The sequence below is a fragment of the Empidonax traillii genome, unplaced genomic scaffold (assembly GCF_003031625.1).
Source record: "Empidonax traillii isolate 1590-97213 ecotype Southwest subspecies unplaced genomic scaffold, ASM303162v1 scaffold1674:size75124, whole genome shotgun sequence".
In the NCBI taxonomy this organism is placed as follows: Eukaryota; Metazoa; Chordata; class Aves; order Passeriformes; family Tyrannidae; genus Empidonax; species Empidonax traillii.
Window position 1 is genome coordinate 11,860 of NW_020956867.1, and position 18,398 is coordinate 30,257.

The window sequence follows — 18,398 nt, forward strand, 5'->3', positions numbered from 1 at the left end:
GCTGTTACTGTGCTTTTATCTGTAGTCCATCTTGGTTTCTCTAAATTGCCATTATAAGTTGATATTCATTTCTGTTTTCTTAGACTATAATTGAATGTCTTAAATATATATGCACTGGAGATTTTCCTCCTGGAACCAAAGGGAAAACATTTGTTCATGATCCAAAGGTAAGAGTCATAATGACTAGATGTAAATGTGTATTTACTCCTAAATAAAATACTTCCCTGCACTGGGGGTTGTGAGTGAAACAGGGATGCTCAGGCTGTAGGCAGACCTGGGCTGACTGTATTGATTCAGGAAAAGCAGAGAGCTGGGGGAGAACAGAACAGTCCCCACAGCTGGGGAGGCACATATTCATTCGGGCCTTGGGGAGAACTTTCTGTAACTGGGTTTCTCTTTGTTTCTCCCGAGGTTGCCAATGAGACAGATGTGAGAGCTCAGATCCGGCTGCGGTTCCGGGATGTGAATGGAGAGCTCGTAGCTGTCCAGCGCTCCATGATCTGCACCCAGAAGGGCAAGGCTCCGGAATTCAGAACGCTGGAATCTGTCATTACCAGAACAAAGTAAGTTGTCAAGTGGTTTTTTTCTTACTTTGACATGAAGATCTGTTTGATTTTGGTATATCTTTATGCATAAGATTAGAGAAAACTCCATAGTATATTCCTAAAAGCTACCAGAGCCTTTAGATTAAAGGTGGGTAGTTTCACCACTGTATCTGTTAGGTGATGGAAAACCCCTGCATTTCTTAGCCTCTACGTTAAGAAACCTGTCAGCTTGAATTTATTTGAAAATTGTCTTAGTAGTGATGGTGGTGAGGCCCTGGCACAGGTTGCCCAGAGAAGCTGTGGCTGCCCTTTGGAAGTGTCTAAGGCCAGGTTAGATGGAGCAGCCTGGTCTAGTGGCATCCCTGACCACCACAGAGGTTTGGAACAAGATGAGCTTTAAGGTCCCTTCCAACCCAGGCCATTCCATGGTTCTCTGATTGTATGATACAGTTTAAAATTAACATTGTGTGGAGTATGTAGGCTTTGCTTCCTTTAGAACATTTTCGGTTTCAGATCATTTTTGGCCTGTGTTTAACTCCCATCTGTTTAAATGTGTTCCCTTTACTCCAGAGCGTTTCTGCTCCCTCTGGTGGTTCCACCGAGTTTTGAAATGTGTAACAGTCAGACTACAAATACTGACACTGTTAAAAGCGCATGGTACTTATGGACTTGAAAATTGTTAGTTGTTAAATTTTTTAATCATTATGTTACAACGAGATTATACTGTTAAGAATGCAATTTACTTCTCAAAGAACTTGCTGGTAACATCTTTGGGGATTTTCTGTATCTGTGCTCCAGCGAGAGCGGGGAGAAGATCTGCAGCCTGAGTTCCAAGTGTGCAGAAATAGACCGGGAGATGATCAGCGCCCTCGGTGTTTCCAAATCGGTGCTAAACAACGTCATTTTCTGCCACCAAGAAGAATCCAACTGGCCCTTAAGTGAAGGAAAGGCCCTCAAGCAAAAATTTGATGAGATCTTCTCCGCAACAAGGTTTTTCTCTTTACTGTAATTAAATAAAAACTAAGTAAGAAAATGTCTTCCCTAATAATGTAGTTGTTGATGAAAATGTCTAAGGCACTGTTTCACACAGCAGTGTTGCTGCATTGCCAAAAGATCTGAAATTTTGTCTTTTTTTTTTTTAAAGGTACATTAAAGCACTCGAGGCTCTGCGTCAGGTACGACTGAAACAGGGCTTGAAAGTAAAAGAGTGTCAGACAGAACTGAAATATCTGAAACAAAACAAAGAGAAAGCCCAGGAAATCCAGGATCTTCTTAGCAAAAGAGAGGCTCAACTGGCTGCTTCTAAGGAGAATGTAAAAACAATTGAGAGCCAGCTTGAACCTCTAAAGGTAACTGATGATTGTGTTAATACTTGAATACAAAACTGTCAAAAATCTTACACTTTTATGTCTAATCCTTTGCCCTGAAGCAGAATCAAGCACACGTCAGCTCACCTGGCAGATGCTGTTCTAACCTGTAAACAGTCACTGGAGATTTGAAAACATAGAATTCTTTTGTTGCTTGATTAAAAATCTTTCAAATTTAGCTGGTATCTGAAACTAAACTAAACTAAAACTTAGCCCCTCCTACTTTTTACAAGTATTTTATAATGCTGAAGGTTTTACACTTAATTGATTATGAGATTCATAAGCTGGTGAGATATTTTACTTCTTTGTTTTACAGAGTTCTCTGACAGCAGTTGAGCAGAATCTCACAAAAGTAATGAGGCTGGACAATGATGTGAAGGCCCTGGAGAGCAGGAGGCAGCAAATGGAGAAAGATAATCAAGATTTGCAACAGAAGATGGAAAAGGTTTCCTGTGTGACAAAATCTGGGATTAATTTGTTTTATCAGCCTAAGAAAAATAGGTTTTCCAGTTTTGCTTATAGCAGTTTTTCCCCTTACATGTGTTAGTATAGAAATTCTGCATGGGAAGTGTTTGTCTTTATTTCTTGAATTCTGTTAAGGTAAAAACTGTACATTTTAAAAACATCAATAATTGACTTAATAAATAAATTTAATTAATAGAGAACAAAGATAGCTTTTTGTATTTGGTGTACAGGTTTTCCAAGGAACAGATGAACAACTGAGGGACAGATACCAGAACCACCAGAGAATAGTGAAGGAGAAGGAGAAGAGATTGTTGGACTATAAACGTGACTTGGACAGAGCCACTAAAGAATGCCAGAGGTTCAACAGTGAGAAATCAGAGCTGCTTGTTGAACGAGGTATTTTCGACTTCATCTCTAATCTTGTATTTGTTTTTAGTTACAACATGTAGTACATCTTGTCTTAGAACTGAGAAAACCATGAAAGCTGGAAGCCCAGCGTTCTCTGTGTCTCACGTGGGGAATGGGGATGAGTCAGAGGCTTTTGGGTGGTGTTCTTTCATATATTGGGTATTCTCTTCTTGATGGATTATGGGAACTTCAGCAAAGCTGCAGTAGTTGAGGCACAGAATACATGCTTACATAAAATAAGTTTGGGGGTTGTTTTTTTATCAGAATAATATTTTTAGTGTTTTAAGAGGCTTGCTTTTAATTTATTGCTTTATTAAATTAATAAAAATTTAGTTACCTGAAATAACAATCTCTAGCTACAGCTTGTTTTTACTCTGTAGCTTTTTGTTTTCTCTAACAATACTTCCATTTCAAAGGCTTCAGTAGTTGCAACTGCCTTTGAATCCTAAATATACCTTCAGGTTTTGAGCACTGACATCACTCTCTCCCTGTGAAGGTCGTCTGCAGCTGCAGGCAGATCGGCACCAGGAGCACATCATGACCAGGGATTCCTTGATTCAGTCCCTGGCAGCACAGCTGGAATTGGATGGGTTTGAGCGAGCCCCTTTCAGTGAAAGGCACATTACCAGCTTTCACAGGTTGGTGAAGGAGAGACAGGAGAGAGACACAGAAGCTGCAAATCAGTTGATGGTGAGAACTTTGTTGTTTCAGTAGTGCCGTTCTCCGTGTGTTACTGATCCTTACGTGTCTTGAAGGTGCTGGGAGGGAGTGTTGAGGGGGGAACTGAAGCCATTTTTCTTCTAGAATTTTTACTTGTGGGTTGCCTGGATCTTTCCATGGGAATTAGTTTTGGAACTGGGAGCGGTCAACAAGGCTGTTGGACAGGCAGCTTGTCAGATGGGTTTTTCTAGCAGCCCTCATGCAGGTGGATCACTGACAAGCTCAAAAGCCTGAGGAAGAATTACAGTGGGCAACTGGTTTAAAAATAAGCAACTTTTTGTTGAAGTCATGTTAAAAATGGAGTTCCTCTCACAGAACACTACTGCTATGATGCATCTGCATTTTCCTGTCAAAACACTGCAGCAGAAAACTTTGGACAAGTTATAATTTTCTCGGTATTTCAATGTCTTGTGTTACAGTGATGAGTATTTGCAAACCAATGTGGAAAAGTATTTTTAAATATTTCCTGTGAAAAAAATTAATGAATATATTGTCACTGACTTCTTTCAGAGAGACTTTGCACGAAAAGAAGCAATGAAACAAAAGCAGATAGATGAAATAAGAGACAAGAAAACTGGGCTAGAAAGAACCATTGACCTGAAGTCAGACATTCAAAATAGGAAACAAGATGAGCTGAAGAAAGTGAAATGTGAATTGCAGCAGTTGGAGGGGTTTTCAGGCAGAATTAGTGAGCTGGATGAGGAGATTGGCAAGACGGTAAGTTAATGTGTAACTGAGAAAATTATAGAAGTTTGAAGTAAGAACTTTGGGCTTTATCATTAAAAAAATTGATAAACCCCAAAAAAACATAAAACCCCCTTGATCTTTAGTCTGTCAGCTGCAGTTTTGCCTTTTACATGTGTTCTTTACAAATCTTGCGTCATTCCTGCAGCAGCTGATGAGCTGAAGAGCTTTCTTGGGTTTCCTTTAGTTAGAAATACACTGATTTGTGTCATTATTTGTGTTTTCTGACCATTTGTTTTTTTGAACAGGAACATGACCTGGAGAAGGCTGAGAGGAACAGCAATGTAGAAACACTGGAACGGGAAGTAGAGAGTCTGCAAAATGAGAAAATGAGCCTGGACAGAGCTCTCAGGAGGCTGGATCAAGAGATGGAGCAGTTGAATCTACACACCACAGCAATTACCCAAATGGAGATGCTGAAGAAAGACAAAGTAATTTTTAAATCAATATCTCATAAGAGAGGGACATAAAATTGATACAGTCCCTCCAAGATTTGTGTATTTTTCAGGTGTTTATCAACAATCAGATGTAAAGCCCTCATAGAAGCCATTACCTTAATTAATGCATGGACTGTTATAAACTTGAAGATAGGAAAACTTGAATTTAAAATGCTTCCTTTCCCCAGGCAGAGAAAGAAGAGCAGATTAGAAAAGTAAAATCAAGACATTCTGAGGAGCTAACATCCCTGTTGGGATACTTCCCAAATAAAAAGCAACTTGAAGACTGGCTTCATGGTAAAAATAAAAGGATTAATCAGACAAGGGATACCCTTGCTAACCTTAAGTAGGTATTAATTGATTATGTCTCCATATGTATTTATGGTTTTAAACGTTGGAAAGTTTAATATGCTCAACATACTTTTAACCTAAATTCATGACTGTTTATTTAGGTACCTGCAAAATCAGAGAAAGCATCTTACAGTGCTCTTGTAATGTAGAGCTGATACAGTTTGTGCTAGTTATTAAAATCACAATGTTTGTTGTGTGTCAAGGAGTGATAACAATCTGTGCTTGACGGGTGCAATAATATCTCATAAGCAGCAATGGATGATCCTGTTCTGTAAAGTTTTTTCAGGTTTTATTTGTTAGGAATGAGTTTCTCATCATAAGCACATAGAAAGCTAAAGGGATTTCAAATGAAACACTCTGATCTGTAGCATAGTCGATGCTGTAGATTGGCTGAAAAATCAGTAAAGAAGAAGTGGCAAACAGCTCTGGAATACCAATTGCAGATTAACTTCCTGTGGTTTTGGTTTTGCTTCAACAGTTTAAATCTTTGGTTTTGGGTAATAAAAGAGTTTCTTCACTGATGTTTCAGCAAGCGGCTGGCATTGATAGAAAATGACAAAACTTATACCACTAATGAACTAAAAAAAAAAGAAGCACAGTTGTCCCAGCATGAAGCAAAAATTTTTGATGTTTGTGGAAGTCAAGATTTTGACAGCGATCTGAACAAACTTCAAGATGAAATTGAAAAAAGTTCCAAACAGCGAGGTAAATTCATGCCCAGCTCTGCTTTCTCTCCCTAAAGCACTGATTTAGCTCTGATTATGAACTGTTTATTCAGCATAAGTCTTCTGTTTGTTTTTGTCCCAGCTGTGCTTGCTGGAGCCACTGCAGTCTATTCACAGTTCATTACCCAGCTGACAGAGGAGACCCAGTCTTGCTGTCCAGTGTGCCAGCGAGTTTTTCAGACAGAGGCTGAGCTGCAGGATGTCATCAGTGACCTGCAGTCCAAGCTGCGCCTCGCCCCAGACAAACTGAAGTCAACAGAGACTGAGCTTAAGAGGAAGGAGAAAAAACGTGATGAAATGATGAGCCTTCAACCAGTGAGGTAAAGTTCTTAGCAAACCATATTGTTGCAAGCTGTTTCCTTGCAAGTGCTTGTTTTCTGATTACTAAAACTATGCAGATTGTCAAAGAGGCTTCATTTTAGGACTGCTTAGTTCATCTCATTGTTAATTTATCAAGTTAATTTATCTTGTTGAGATAAATATTTTGAGAGCATCTGAGAATATGTGAGGGTAGAACTTTCCTTCACAAGAGGGCACTCTTGTACAGTGGATTATACCTTCTCATGAGCACTTGCTGTAATTAAGGTAAAAACCAAAAGAGATTTTGCTTGTTTTGTTTCATCTCACCTGTCTAAAATGAGAGATGTATTACCTTAGCTGGGTATGAAACGTAAGCTTAGTTAATTGTGGGCAAGGTTAAGGGCTTACTGTTTGGGTTAAATTTAATCTTCCACTATTAAATCATATCACAGATTTTGTGATCTTGAATGTCTTCAATTTATGCTGCTGTTTTTGACAAAAGAAATTTTAGGGATTTATATTTTATTTAAGGCAAACTGTAGCTGAACTTGAAAAGGAAATTCCAGACCTGAAGAACAAGATCCAGAATGCAATCAGAGATTTAACAGTCCTGAAGAATGAGATAGAAGAACAGGAATCATTCCTGCAGACAGCTTTGTCTGAGGAGGGCAGTGCCAAAGCATGTTTACAGGATATAACACTGATGGAAAGGTACCAGGTATGCTTTGGTTATTTTTTTAATATATAAATTATAGTCGCTTGATAGAATTTAAATTTGTAGTTATACACTAATATGACATAACTTTAAGGTCTTTATTTTAAAATACTTAAAAAGACAGTATAACACAGATGATCTTGGTACTAATAAAATTCACATCTTACATCATGATTTTTTCTTTTAAGGACCACAGAGTACCTTGAGTTCTGATTCAGTTCTGTGCTAGTAACTGGAAAAAAATGTATAATACAGAACTTGAGCAGACCAAAAGTACACTAAAGCATTTCTCAGTCCTTCTAGTTGTTTGGGTTCAGTGTATTGTCAGCATCTCCCACCTGCTTCCATTCACATGTCTCTGTGCCCTCTGAATATTTGGGAAAGGGAAATCCTACACTACCTGTTGTTCTGGCATAGCAGACATTTTGAACACTCTTCACGCCATTGTCACAGGGACAAGCTGTTCCTGTAAGTGTCCTGAGGGGGGCTGGGGTGCCAAAAGCCCATCCATCCACACAGAGTGATTTCCTCCACAGTTAGGAATTCCAGTTTCTCGCAGCCTGTGGCTGACACAACCCACCTGCTAATGATGTCACAGTGCTCCAGAAGAGGAGGGGAATTTGAAAGTGCCTCAAGCTCTGAGCTTATTCTTATGTGCCAGAGATGAAAAAAATACATTGTTGAACACTATTACAACAGTAATAATATTTTTCCTTCTACTTTCAGATTGATATTAGGGACGTTGAACGAAAAATTGCTCAGCAGGAGGCTAAACTGCTGGGGGTCAATTTGAGTAGGACTGTTCAACAAGTAAGCCAAGAAAAACAAGAGAAAAAACACTCTTGGGATACAGGTAGGCCTTACCAAACTGGTATTTAATTTTGATACTGGAAATAATGTTCCAAACTTCCTGCCATTAAAATTTTGGTTTACTTATTTTACATTCTGAAGTAACCGTATTCTCCTAGTTTGTCGTCACGAGTTTTTGGAGCCATGCTAGCTTGATTTAGAGTTAAATTTTCATAAGGAAGGCAATAATGGTTTTAAGAACAGATTGACCGTTTCACTCTGTCTTCATCTGCAGTCGCTGGTAAAATTGATTTAAAGCAGAAGCTGAAGCAGGACCAGCAAAGTGAGATTCAGCAGCTGAAGAGCACAGTGAATGAGCTCAGAGCAGAGAGGCTGCAGATGGTGAGCAGCATGCAGCGCCGGCAGCAGCTGCAGGAGCAGACCGTGGAGCTCACCACCGAGGTTCAGTCCTTGGGCAGAGACATCAAGGCAAGAAATACTCATCATTATTTAACCCTTGGCTGTGTTGTCCTTGAAATAAAAAATAATAATCTTGGTAAATTTAACACTGTCTCTAATCCTGCATTTTGAGAAGTGTCTGTCCTGTGCTGCTGTTGTGTATCTTGGGCAATACCCAGAACTTTATTAATATGTTTTGGGGTTTTTTAATGCACCCAAAAAAGAAACAGAATGTGAAAATTAAAAAGGACTTTTTCCAACTGCTTTTCAGGAAGCAAAAGAACAGGTATTTCCTTTGGATGCAACTTTAGAAAAACTGCAGCAGGAGAAGGAGGATCTAGTGAATAAAAGGACTGCAAGTAATAAAGAAACACAAGAGAAGGTTTGTTTGCTCTTGGCATAGCCGGGACATAGGATTAGATACTGGTTTTCAGGCATGTATGCAAACTGTGGTAATGAGTTTGTTGGGCAGTAACTTCAGCAGATGCATTAGATTGGTGGAGCTTTTAGGGAAGAAAAGGAACATAAGTCAGGCAGGACATGAACTCAATTGTAATTAACCCGTGGCAGTCTTGACAAATGGTTTCTTGGGACATTTGGAAATATTTATTGGCCAATGGATTGCAAAGCCCTTCCTGATAGACCTGAGAGGAACAGCAAGGATGGCCATCACCTGTCCTTGCCAAGAGACACACTTGCTTTTCCCAGGTGAAGGGACTCTTGTGCAAGCACAAATGAGCCATTCACCATTTGTTTGGAGAGACATTTTCATGGTTGTAAGGAGTATCTGGATTTCAAAAGCTGAAGGCTTTATTAGCAAATAAAAGAGAGTTATGATAAGCGATTGTACTTTGGCAAGTGTTACCCAGTGCCTCATCTTTGATGCAGGCATATCTGTTCTTGGACTTAAGACCACATTTCATTTGAGATCTTTTCCCTGCAGATAAATGGCATAAATGAGAAAGTTAAAGATATAAACAAGTACATGAAAGAAATTGAAAATTATATTCAACAAGGAAAAGAAGACTATAAAAAGGTAATCTAAAAACCAGACAATAAAAAGTTTGCATGGAGAGTACTTCTGTGCTTAAATCATACACCATTTTATTTCTTTTTAGCAAAAGGAGTCTGAACTTGCTGAAGTAAATTCTCATTTGGCTGCCTGTGAGAAACAGAAGGAAAAGATAAGTAAAGAGATGGAAATGACTCGACAAGATATTGACACTCAAAAGGTAGATGTATTGCTTAAAGTAGACTTTTCGTGGTTGAAATAATTCCTGGTTTTGATTTAAATCTGCCTAGGTCTGTAGTGGTGCAAAATTTGTTTCCTTCTAATTTATTTAATCAGCTGTTAGTCAAAAGGCTGAAAAAAATCTTGAGATTTGTGTATGCAAATTCAAAAAACATTTAATTATCATCTTATGGTATTTCCAAAAGGGTTAAGTCTGTCGGGATAGCAGCCAGCCTTTTCAGGAGTATCTTTGTGTGGAGAGAACGTGCCTTTTTAAGTGAAATATCAAAAGTTGCCAATTGCTGCAGATTTTATCATGTACTTTAAATTCCTGTGTATATATTTCAAATACTGCTTACGTTCTTCATAGGAAATATGTCTTACCCATTCTACCCCTCCACTTACTGTCTAACTTGTAGAAGTGTGATAGGGGGCTTGGTTAAATCTCATCCTAAACCACTTACCCCCTTTGGAACACTGATTAATATTCACACACAGAATCACTTGTGTTCACCTGTAAAGGAAATACTCTGAGTATTGAAAGATGAAATAATACTGCTGATTTCCATTGTGCTCCATTTCTAGCACAAGATCAGTGCTGAGTGTGACGATTTTCGTTGTTGTCAATTATTTTATGCTTTAGAGCTGTGCAGAACTCATACATTGTAGTTGAGAACCGATAGACTGAAGCATTGTGCACCTCCTTGCTTTCTGGGGGGCAGGTGCAGGAGAGGTGGCTGGAGGATAATCTTACTCTGAGGAACCGGAACGAGGAGCTAAAAAAAGTAGAAGACAAGATAAAACAACTTATGAAGGAGATGGGAGAAATGAAAGTCCCGCAAATGAAAAAGTAAGTACCTTGTGCGTGCTGTGCAGAAGAATTCAGGCAATATCTGAATGTTGTGCTCGCTGTGTTTTAGTGTGTCCTGGTCCTCTCTTCTCCCCACTTCCTTCACACCTGTGTTTGCTTCACATCCCCGTGGCAACAGCAGAAATGACTCAGTGAAATGAAATAGTGCTTCTGGCTAGAAACAGAAATATGTGCTCCTACCTGTTCCAAGCTAACTCTTTGTCATGATGTTCACTGCTAAATCCACATTTAAATGATTTATACTTCCGGAGAAGAATATTTACTTTTCATTTTCAGTCTGCTCACTTGGTCCCAGCAGCAAATTCTATGTTTGTTTCAGTAGTTTAATAATAAACACTTTTGAAAAGTGATTATCCCTCTGCCGGTTCTTGCATGTGAAATATTTATTTAGCTTACTGGAGCTTACCTCATAATTTTTCCTATTTTGCTCAGTATCCTAGCTAAATTCCACCTATGAAATTAATTATTTTTTATAATTCTATTATTAGCACTTTAGCATTGGAACGTGACAACGTGTTTCTCCCACTCAGAACAGTGATTTGAATATGTTCTTAACAACCTTTAAATGTTTTTATTTCAAGGATGTCTTTGTTTCAGTGGCATTAGTACTGTAATTGTAACTGGTAAAGACTTGGAGGATACAACATAATGAGCTACTGTCCAGCGTGAATGAGAACCCTGATTAAAAAATTGTGTAACAAACACTAAACACAAAAGACTTGTGTATCAATTGTGGTTTCACAGTGAACAAAAGCATTTAGAGGAGGAAATAGAATCTCTGAAAAGGAACCATCACGTTGCCCTTGGGCGCCAGAGGGGCTTTGAGGAGGAGATCGTTCGGTTTCGGAAGGAGCTTCGAGAGCCGCAGTTCAAAGATGCAGAGGACAAATACAGGGACATGATGATTGTTATGAGGACAACAGAGCTGGTGAACAAAGACCTGGACCTTTATTACAAGGCTCTTGATAAGTAAGTATTGTCATGTGTGAGGGTCATTCTGAAATGTTTCCATCTTTATCAGTAACCTTGATGCAAAAGCAGCTTTCAATTTCCGGCTTCCAGGATAGCCTGGAAATAGTAAATGGATACAATTCTTTGAGATGCATAACAACTCGTCTTTATAAATTTTGGCATTTAAACATAAGGATAACAAGGTACAACTTTTTAAGTAAATTAATGCAACTGCACTAGAAACTGCACAGGATTGGTATGATGTAGGATATCTGTAAGTTAATGTCTATAATGCACAAATAGTAAATACATTGATGATAATAATTGGATTTTAACACATAGATAAGTCTGATGATCGTTACAATTCCATTCCCAGTTCTTTGTAGGACTTGTTTGTATGGTTGTACATGTTGGGGCTCATATTTGCAGTGCAGCAGTTGGAGAGAGAGAAGGAAAGGTGAAATCCATGTTTAAATCCTTGATTATTAACCTGGGCCTTTCTACTTTCACTTCTATAGCAGTGTCTTTTAGCATCTTCTGGTCATACCTTCACATCAATAAGATAAGCCAGGTAGATTTTTTGTTTCCCATGATCATCTGCTGAGGTAAACTGTTGTGTTTTACTAAAGACTATTACCATATAGAGGTGTTTTTTCCCCTTTTCCAGTGTGGGTGGTTTTGTGCTTATATCAAAGAGGGCAAGATCATAAGAAACACGTCTGGCATTTGATGGAAAGTGTAGCAAACTTTGTGATTGTTTCTGTTTCCTCTGGAAGCTTATTTGCTAGTCTTGGACTGATTGGCCAGAAAGGGCATCTCCAAATTTGTAACCATGTACAAAGTAAAACATGTGGCTCCCTAAAACCCCCTGTTTGCTCAGTTAGAATGGTGAAATAGCACAATGTGTATAATTCTTCCCTTTCAGCTGTAATGGAAATGCACTCCAAGAATTTCCTTTTTAGAATTAGACTCTTTTTGTATGCTGTCAAATCATCTATTGTTTCTATTTAAGGCTAAACAGGAAAACAGTCTTGTAATTTCAAGAAAAATAGATAAGCATCACTTATGGGTAATCATCTGAAAAATCGGTGAGCTGAAATGCCTCCAGTGGCCAGAGCTGAGGATGGGGCTGGGAAAGCCAGCACTGTGGGTGTTCTGTGCTATCAGCTGATCTTTATTGACTCAATATTTAGAGGTGGTGATAAATATTGATGAGGAATGCATTCTTGGGGTTCATTTAGTAAATTGTTGAAAACACTTCATTTTTAACTTAACAAATTCCAGTTAGACTTGATACCTCAGTATTCCCCAGAACAGGTGGAAGAGCAGAAGTGGGAAAAGTATATGTAAAAGTGCATTTCAGAAGGATTATTTTATTTCTGCCATGTTTTTTGTGCTATGTTCACTTGCCATAAAGTGAGGGAGCATTTTTTTTTATTACAGAGTAGTTTTTTTAAAAAAACCAAGTCAGAAATGCAGTGTCCTGTCCTTTCCTGAATGCTTTGTAGGATTTCATCTGTTAATCATCTAAAATCATGGTGATATATTCACCAGGGAAATTAAATTCAAAATAATTATTGACATTCTGTGTTACTCTTGCTGCTGAAGAGAAAGGCAATTCTAGTCATAATGCCTGTTTGGGTAATTATAAAGTGACATTCTTGATAAAAATTCTCTGCTCTGGGGAGACTTCAGGTTGTCCTTTCCTATTGCTGTTGGCACTGTATTGTTCTGGAAGGCTTACCTTCAGATTCATCTCCTTGGTGTCCATCTGAAAATACACCTCACACAGAAATTACAGTTCTTGTCAAAAGTCATGTCAAGTCTCTCTCCATGCAACGAGTGGAAATAACTTTGTCTGCATTACTTTCCTACTTCTTGAGACTGAGCTGTTTCTGACAGTAGAATTATTTACACAACAGTGTGTGTTAGTCTTCAGATCCTTCTGCATTCAAAATGAACTAGTATTTACTCAGTTTTTAGTAAAAGTGTTTATCCAAAGCAGTCCATCGTTTCATCTCTAACATTCTGTGGGTTTTGTTGCTGTTCTTTAGAGCAATAATGACATTCCATAGCATGAAGATGGAAGAAATCAACAAGATAATTCGTGACCTTTGGCGAAGCATTTACAGAGGACAAGGTTTGTGATATTTTTTATTAGTTTATCCCATGTGTATCCATTTGGTGTTGAGCACTGCATATGGAACAGTGTTCACAAGACGAAAAATCTGGGATCTGAAAAGAGCTGGTTATATGGTAAAGGCCACATGTATTCTTCACCACTGTAATTTTTTTATTACACATTATATAGTAAGTTGCAGGATAAATAGAATTAACTTTCCCTTTTCTATGTTTTCCAAAGGTAAGGTTTCCTTGAGGCAGAGGAAATGCAGGAGTTCATTCTTTCCATTTTGGAAAAATTAATTTCAAAGATGTATCTATTAGTGGGAGTTCTGAAGCGAATTTTTGTTGTGACTGGATATTACACCTCATCTCCCGTTAATCCTGTGTTATTTTGGAAGATTTTTGATACTGTAAAAACTGTCTCCTTCTCATTTTCAGATATTGAATATATAGAAATTCGTTCTGATGCCGACGAGAACGTCTCGGCCGCTGATAAGAGACGAAACTACAATTACAGGGTGGTGATGGTGAAGGGGGATACGGCCCTGGACATGCGAGGCAGATGCAGTGCTGGGCAGAAGGTGAGGGCTGACTGTGTTCAGTGCCAGGGGTTCTGAGAGCTCACCCAGGGGTTCTGAGAGCACACCCAGGGGTTCTGAGAGCACACCCAGGGCATGCAGACGATCCCCTGTTCAGAAGTGACCGAAGCTCAGGCAGCCCCAGCTCCCTCCCCTGTCTGGGTTATGTCAATCTGTTGATATATATATCTGCAGTTCATGATTCTGAACATCTGAACCTTACATGGTTTCAGTTGGGCACCAGACTGGTTCCCTGCAGGGGTGAAGGCTTTGACTTCCCTCTCTTCTCGAGTTCAGCTCCTCCCAGCCTGAGGTTACCACAGCTTTAGGTCAATCCGTTTTTCCCAGGTTTTTTGTCTTCCTGAGCCTTTGGTCTTCTTTTTGCATCCACCTCTTGAGTTGACAGGACCTCTTTCCCTCCACATTTTGTTTCTCCCCTGTTGCTGACTGTAACCTTTCAGTTCATGTCACCAAGATCACGCCAAGCCATCCTTCCAGGTATTGCCTTTCCTTCTGCGCTGTCAGCTCGCAGCTCTGCTCTGCCCATTCCCGTGTCTCGCTGCTTTAGTACCACCCTGATGTCAGCAGCCATGCAGTGCTGTGGTCAGCTCGTCACAGCCACACCCACACACGCTGGGGCTGCAGGGTCGTTGTCACCTGCCTGTCACACTCTGCTGTCTCCCCGAGCAGTTTAGGATGTTGCTTTGCAGTCTCATGTAAATGAGAGTGAAACCTGAACACGTTTGTGAGCCGATATTCTGAGAATTCTTTGATCATGAACTGTGGTGCCAGCAGTCGTGATAGTTGGAAAATATTTTTGGCAGCACAGTTTCCATCGAGTGGTCTATAATTCGCACTAGTTCAGAAGATCTTATAGGTATGATTAGGCATGTTGATGCAAAACTAAAATGTAAGGGGGCAAACCCTATCTTCAGTTTTAGTAAGTATCAGGAGTTTAGTAACTCAAACTCAGTGATGCAGACAAATTTCCACCCTCCCTGTGCAGTAGGATGGGCTTGCACAGAGAGTGGAGGCAATGCAGGTGGCAGTGTCATAGCCTCCTTTCCTCATATCAGAACCCTTAACTTCCAATAGCTCCTGAATTTTGAGTACTTGACTTCTTTGTGGAGTCCATCTGTCAGTTCAGACTTGGAAGCTGTAATTTAGTTTTTCAGCAATTAATCAGCTATTGTCATTTTGTGAACTATCAGCACGTTGTTCTGTAAGCTGCATCACAGATCGTAATGGAATGAAAAATAGTTCCTTACATGTAGAACCTCTTTAAACACTCTGAGGAGTGAGATTTTTGTGTTGGTTTTTATTTCTTTCCCTCAGGTGCTCGCTTCTCTCATCATTCGCCTTGCCCTGGCAGAAACGTTCTGTCTCAACTGCGGCATCCTGGCACTGGACGAGCCTACGACCAACCTGGACCGAGAGAACATCGAGTCTCTGGCACATGCCCTCGTGGAGTAAGTGAGCTCTGCTTCTGACACTTTAGATGGCATCTGCAAATACACGTGCAGAGCAGCAGCCTTAAATTCCTTCTGTCTGGAAAAGGTATTTCTTAAATAATTATAGAGGGGATTTTTTAATGTGGGTAAAAAGAGTGGCCCATCAGCATTAGGTTTGTCGATGGTTCCTGTCATTCGTTCTGGGCAGCTGATTTTTTGTGCCCTGTGTTTGCAAGTTCTCTGAGAGGAGCACATGATGTAGATAAATACTCACTGGGCAATATCTCTTTGCAGGATAATAAAAAGCCGCTCCCAACAGCGGAACTTCCAGCTCCTGGTGATAACTCACGATGAGGATTTTGTGGAACTTCTGGGCCGTTCTAAATACGTGGAAACCTTCTTCAGGATCAGGAAGAACTCTGACCAGTGCTCTGAGATCATGAAGTGCAGTGTCAGCTCCCTGGGCTCGTATGTTCATTAGAACATCCAGTGACTGCACATCACAGACCTGACACATCCCACACTGCCTGCCTTGGCACAGCTCAGGTGAAGGTGCCTGGAAATGCAGGTCCTTTGTGTCGCATTCTGTCGAAGATTTGTCACTGTTTTAGCCGAGTCTAAAACTGTAAGACTTTTAAACTTTATAGCTTTCCACATATTTCTGTGCCTGGGCTTAGGAATTGCCATGATTTGAAAGAATTCGAGTGAATACCAGGCAGTTTAATTCAGGTGTATTCTATGCTTTAAAAGGGAAAATAAAGTTGTGAGTTCTTTGTGTATGTCCTGTTGGGGAGATCCGCTGCAGATTTCTCTGCAATGCCCTTCAACTAAGGATTATGTCCAACTCAGCCTTCTGAAAGCCACCAGGCCAGCGTGGCCCCAGCCCTGGGAAACCACTCAAAGATAAGCGAATGAATGGGACTTCCTAGCAATTACGTTTTCACCAATTCCCCAAAAAAAAGCAATGACCACACAGCTGGGAAGTGGGGAGAGCAGGCAAAGGAAAATGCTACTAACAGGCATCATGTTGCAGTTTTAAACAAGAAGCTTCACTGACTAGTACTACTTCCTGAAGGGAAATTTTCTTAAAGATACAATCAAGTCACACACAAAAAACCCCCAACTTTGAAATTTCAAGTTTTCCTGTGCAACCTGTTTATTTTAGCATGACATGTACACCCCAGTTCTGCATTGTCTCGAGAAGCAGCTCCCCAACCTCTGTGTATTCTGTGCTGCTCTTTCCCTCGAGCTAAAACCGTGACTGGCAGTTTCTCTAGGAAGTACTTGGGGCACATTTTTGCCTAAACCAGCCTTTCTCTGCTCCCCAGCTGCAGAGTTTATCCTCACACACACATTGAACATTTCGCCAAATCTTGGAAAACCGACCTCTTGGTGGGAAACCAACCTCTCCTATATCAACTCCAGTAAAATGATAAAAAACAATCCCCTTAATGATTTGAACAGTGGAGGTAGCTAACAGCAAAGAGACTCCACCAGCCCCAGGGTTTTCACATGGACTGGAAAACAACAAAAAAAGTGCTTTTGTGAATCAAGTGTAGGAGAAACTTGAACCACTTCTCATGATCTGCTCGTGGGGACAGAGAGGGCCTGGCTGTGCTGAGGGGCCACCCCAGGGGACCCTGCCCTGGCACAGGGCGGGTGAGGGCAGCAGGAGGAGCAGGGTATCCCAGCACAGGGGTTGCTGCCCCTACAAGGTGCCACACAAAGTGCAGAACCAAGCAGAGACATCTCAAGGCAAGCAAGGCACAGATTTACTGTGGTGACTCACTGGGCTGGTGATTTAAAGTGGTGAAGAAAAGGACTGTCCACTTACCATGGTGGCTGGAGTGGGGTTGGGTTTCCAGCAGAGGTGCCAGCACGGGATGCTCTGCACAGCAATCCATGCACATGACTCCACAGGAACACCCAGAGACACTGTGATTGAGCCCACAATAACCCCTGCAAAAACAACACTAGTGAGTGGAATTGCCATTGGGTCAGGAGTCCAGAATCAGGCAGGTGCCTGGGATGGTGTCTGCAAAGCAGGAAGGCACCCAGCACCTCTGGGAGCACCAAACGTTTCCCATGGCCCTAATCTTGCCCTGGAAGGGCTGGTTGGGTGCAAATCCCTTTCAAGGGCTTTGGATCTGGCTGCAGCCTCAGCCCTGGAAATGCTTTTGGAGCTGGGATCTGCAGGAGATGGAGGGCTCTGGCATCCACTGCTCGTGCAAGAGCCCTTCCTCCCCTGTCTGTGCCCCAGCATCCATCGCTTCAGTGCCAAGGCTTATTTTCAGTTTATCATCTGCCAACAACTTTCATTGGGAAAAAAAACCCAGAGGCCTCCAAGACATCCCTGTCTGAACACCTTGTTTCTTCGTGGAATTTAGAATTGGCAATAGAAATCCAACACTTTGATTTTCTGATGCTTCCTTCAGTGTCACCTCTGCAGTGCAGCTCTGCTTGAGGCTGCTGCAACACCTGCCCCAGAGGACACGGAGTTTAAGAACTTCCCAGAAGACTTTTTAATCAAAGGAGAATTTTTAATTTCTTAAATTTTTTTTTTAAGTGGTTTTAAACCAAAACTGCTCTCTGATCTCCCTGAAGTAAAAAAACTGACTTAGAGAACAACACATAACTCACTTCTTCCCGCAGTTTCCTCCTACATGGCATATTTTAGGCCAAAAGCTTTTGCATGCCCTAAAAATTACATTAGGAAGCCCAAACAGATATGATTATCTACAAATAAACACCACAAACCAAACCAATAAAAATAGATGATGCTTCCAAAAGCTTAATCATTTGCTGTCTCCCTGAGACTTTGCATTTAAATGTCACACAAGTATCATCTCATCTATTTCAGTATGACAGGGTTTGCTGCCCCCCTGGGCGAGCTGCCAGGAGCCAGCGCTCACTGCACCTGCTGCACCATCCCACCTTTGGGAAACGGGATGCAATCTGCAAATCCTCCTTCACCCGGCTCCGTCCTACCCGTGTGATTTGATTTGTGCAGGAGAAGGGAATTGCTGGCCTGTGCCTTTGCCTGCAGCTGCAGCAGCTGGAGGAGGTGGGATGGCTCCAGCACAGGGAGCATCCACTGTTTGTAAACCCAGCCACTGATGTAAGAGATACTGCGTGTGCTGATGCTACACATTACACCCTGACCCACA

The 18,398-nt window shown here is 40.8% G+C and overlaps 1 protein-coding gene across 1 annotated transcript; it reads left to right on the forward strand.

Annotated features, from left to right (window-relative positions):
- The first annotated feature begins 452 nt into the window (after nucleotides 1-452).
- Nucleotides 453-16,010, forward strand: RAD50 (RAD50 double strand break repair protein). The gene is made up of 23 exons (XM_027908304.1): nucleotides 453-567; nucleotides 1,350-1,535; nucleotides 1,690-1,894; nucleotides 2,229-2,357; nucleotides 2,608-2,773; nucleotides 3,282-3,475; nucleotides 4,016-4,222; nucleotides 4,498-4,680; nucleotides 4,875-5,032; nucleotides 5,567-5,742; nucleotides 5,845-6,082; nucleotides 6,594-6,780; nucleotides 7,504-7,630; nucleotides 7,862-8,055; nucleotides 8,297-8,407; nucleotides 8,969-9,061; nucleotides 9,144-9,257; nucleotides 9,979-10,106; nucleotides 10,872-11,096; nucleotides 13,133-13,218; nucleotides 13,641-13,783; nucleotides 15,116-15,249; nucleotides 15,526-16,010. Exons 2-23 carry the CDS (start codon nucleotides 1,402-1,404, stop codon nucleotides 15,710-15,712), a joined length of 3,519 nt encoding a protein of 1,172 aa, XP_027764105.1. The 5' UTR covers nucleotides 453-567; nucleotides 1,350-1,401; the 3' UTR covers nucleotides 15,713-16,010.
- The last annotated feature ends 2,388 nt before the right edge of the window (nucleotides 16,011-18,398 follow it).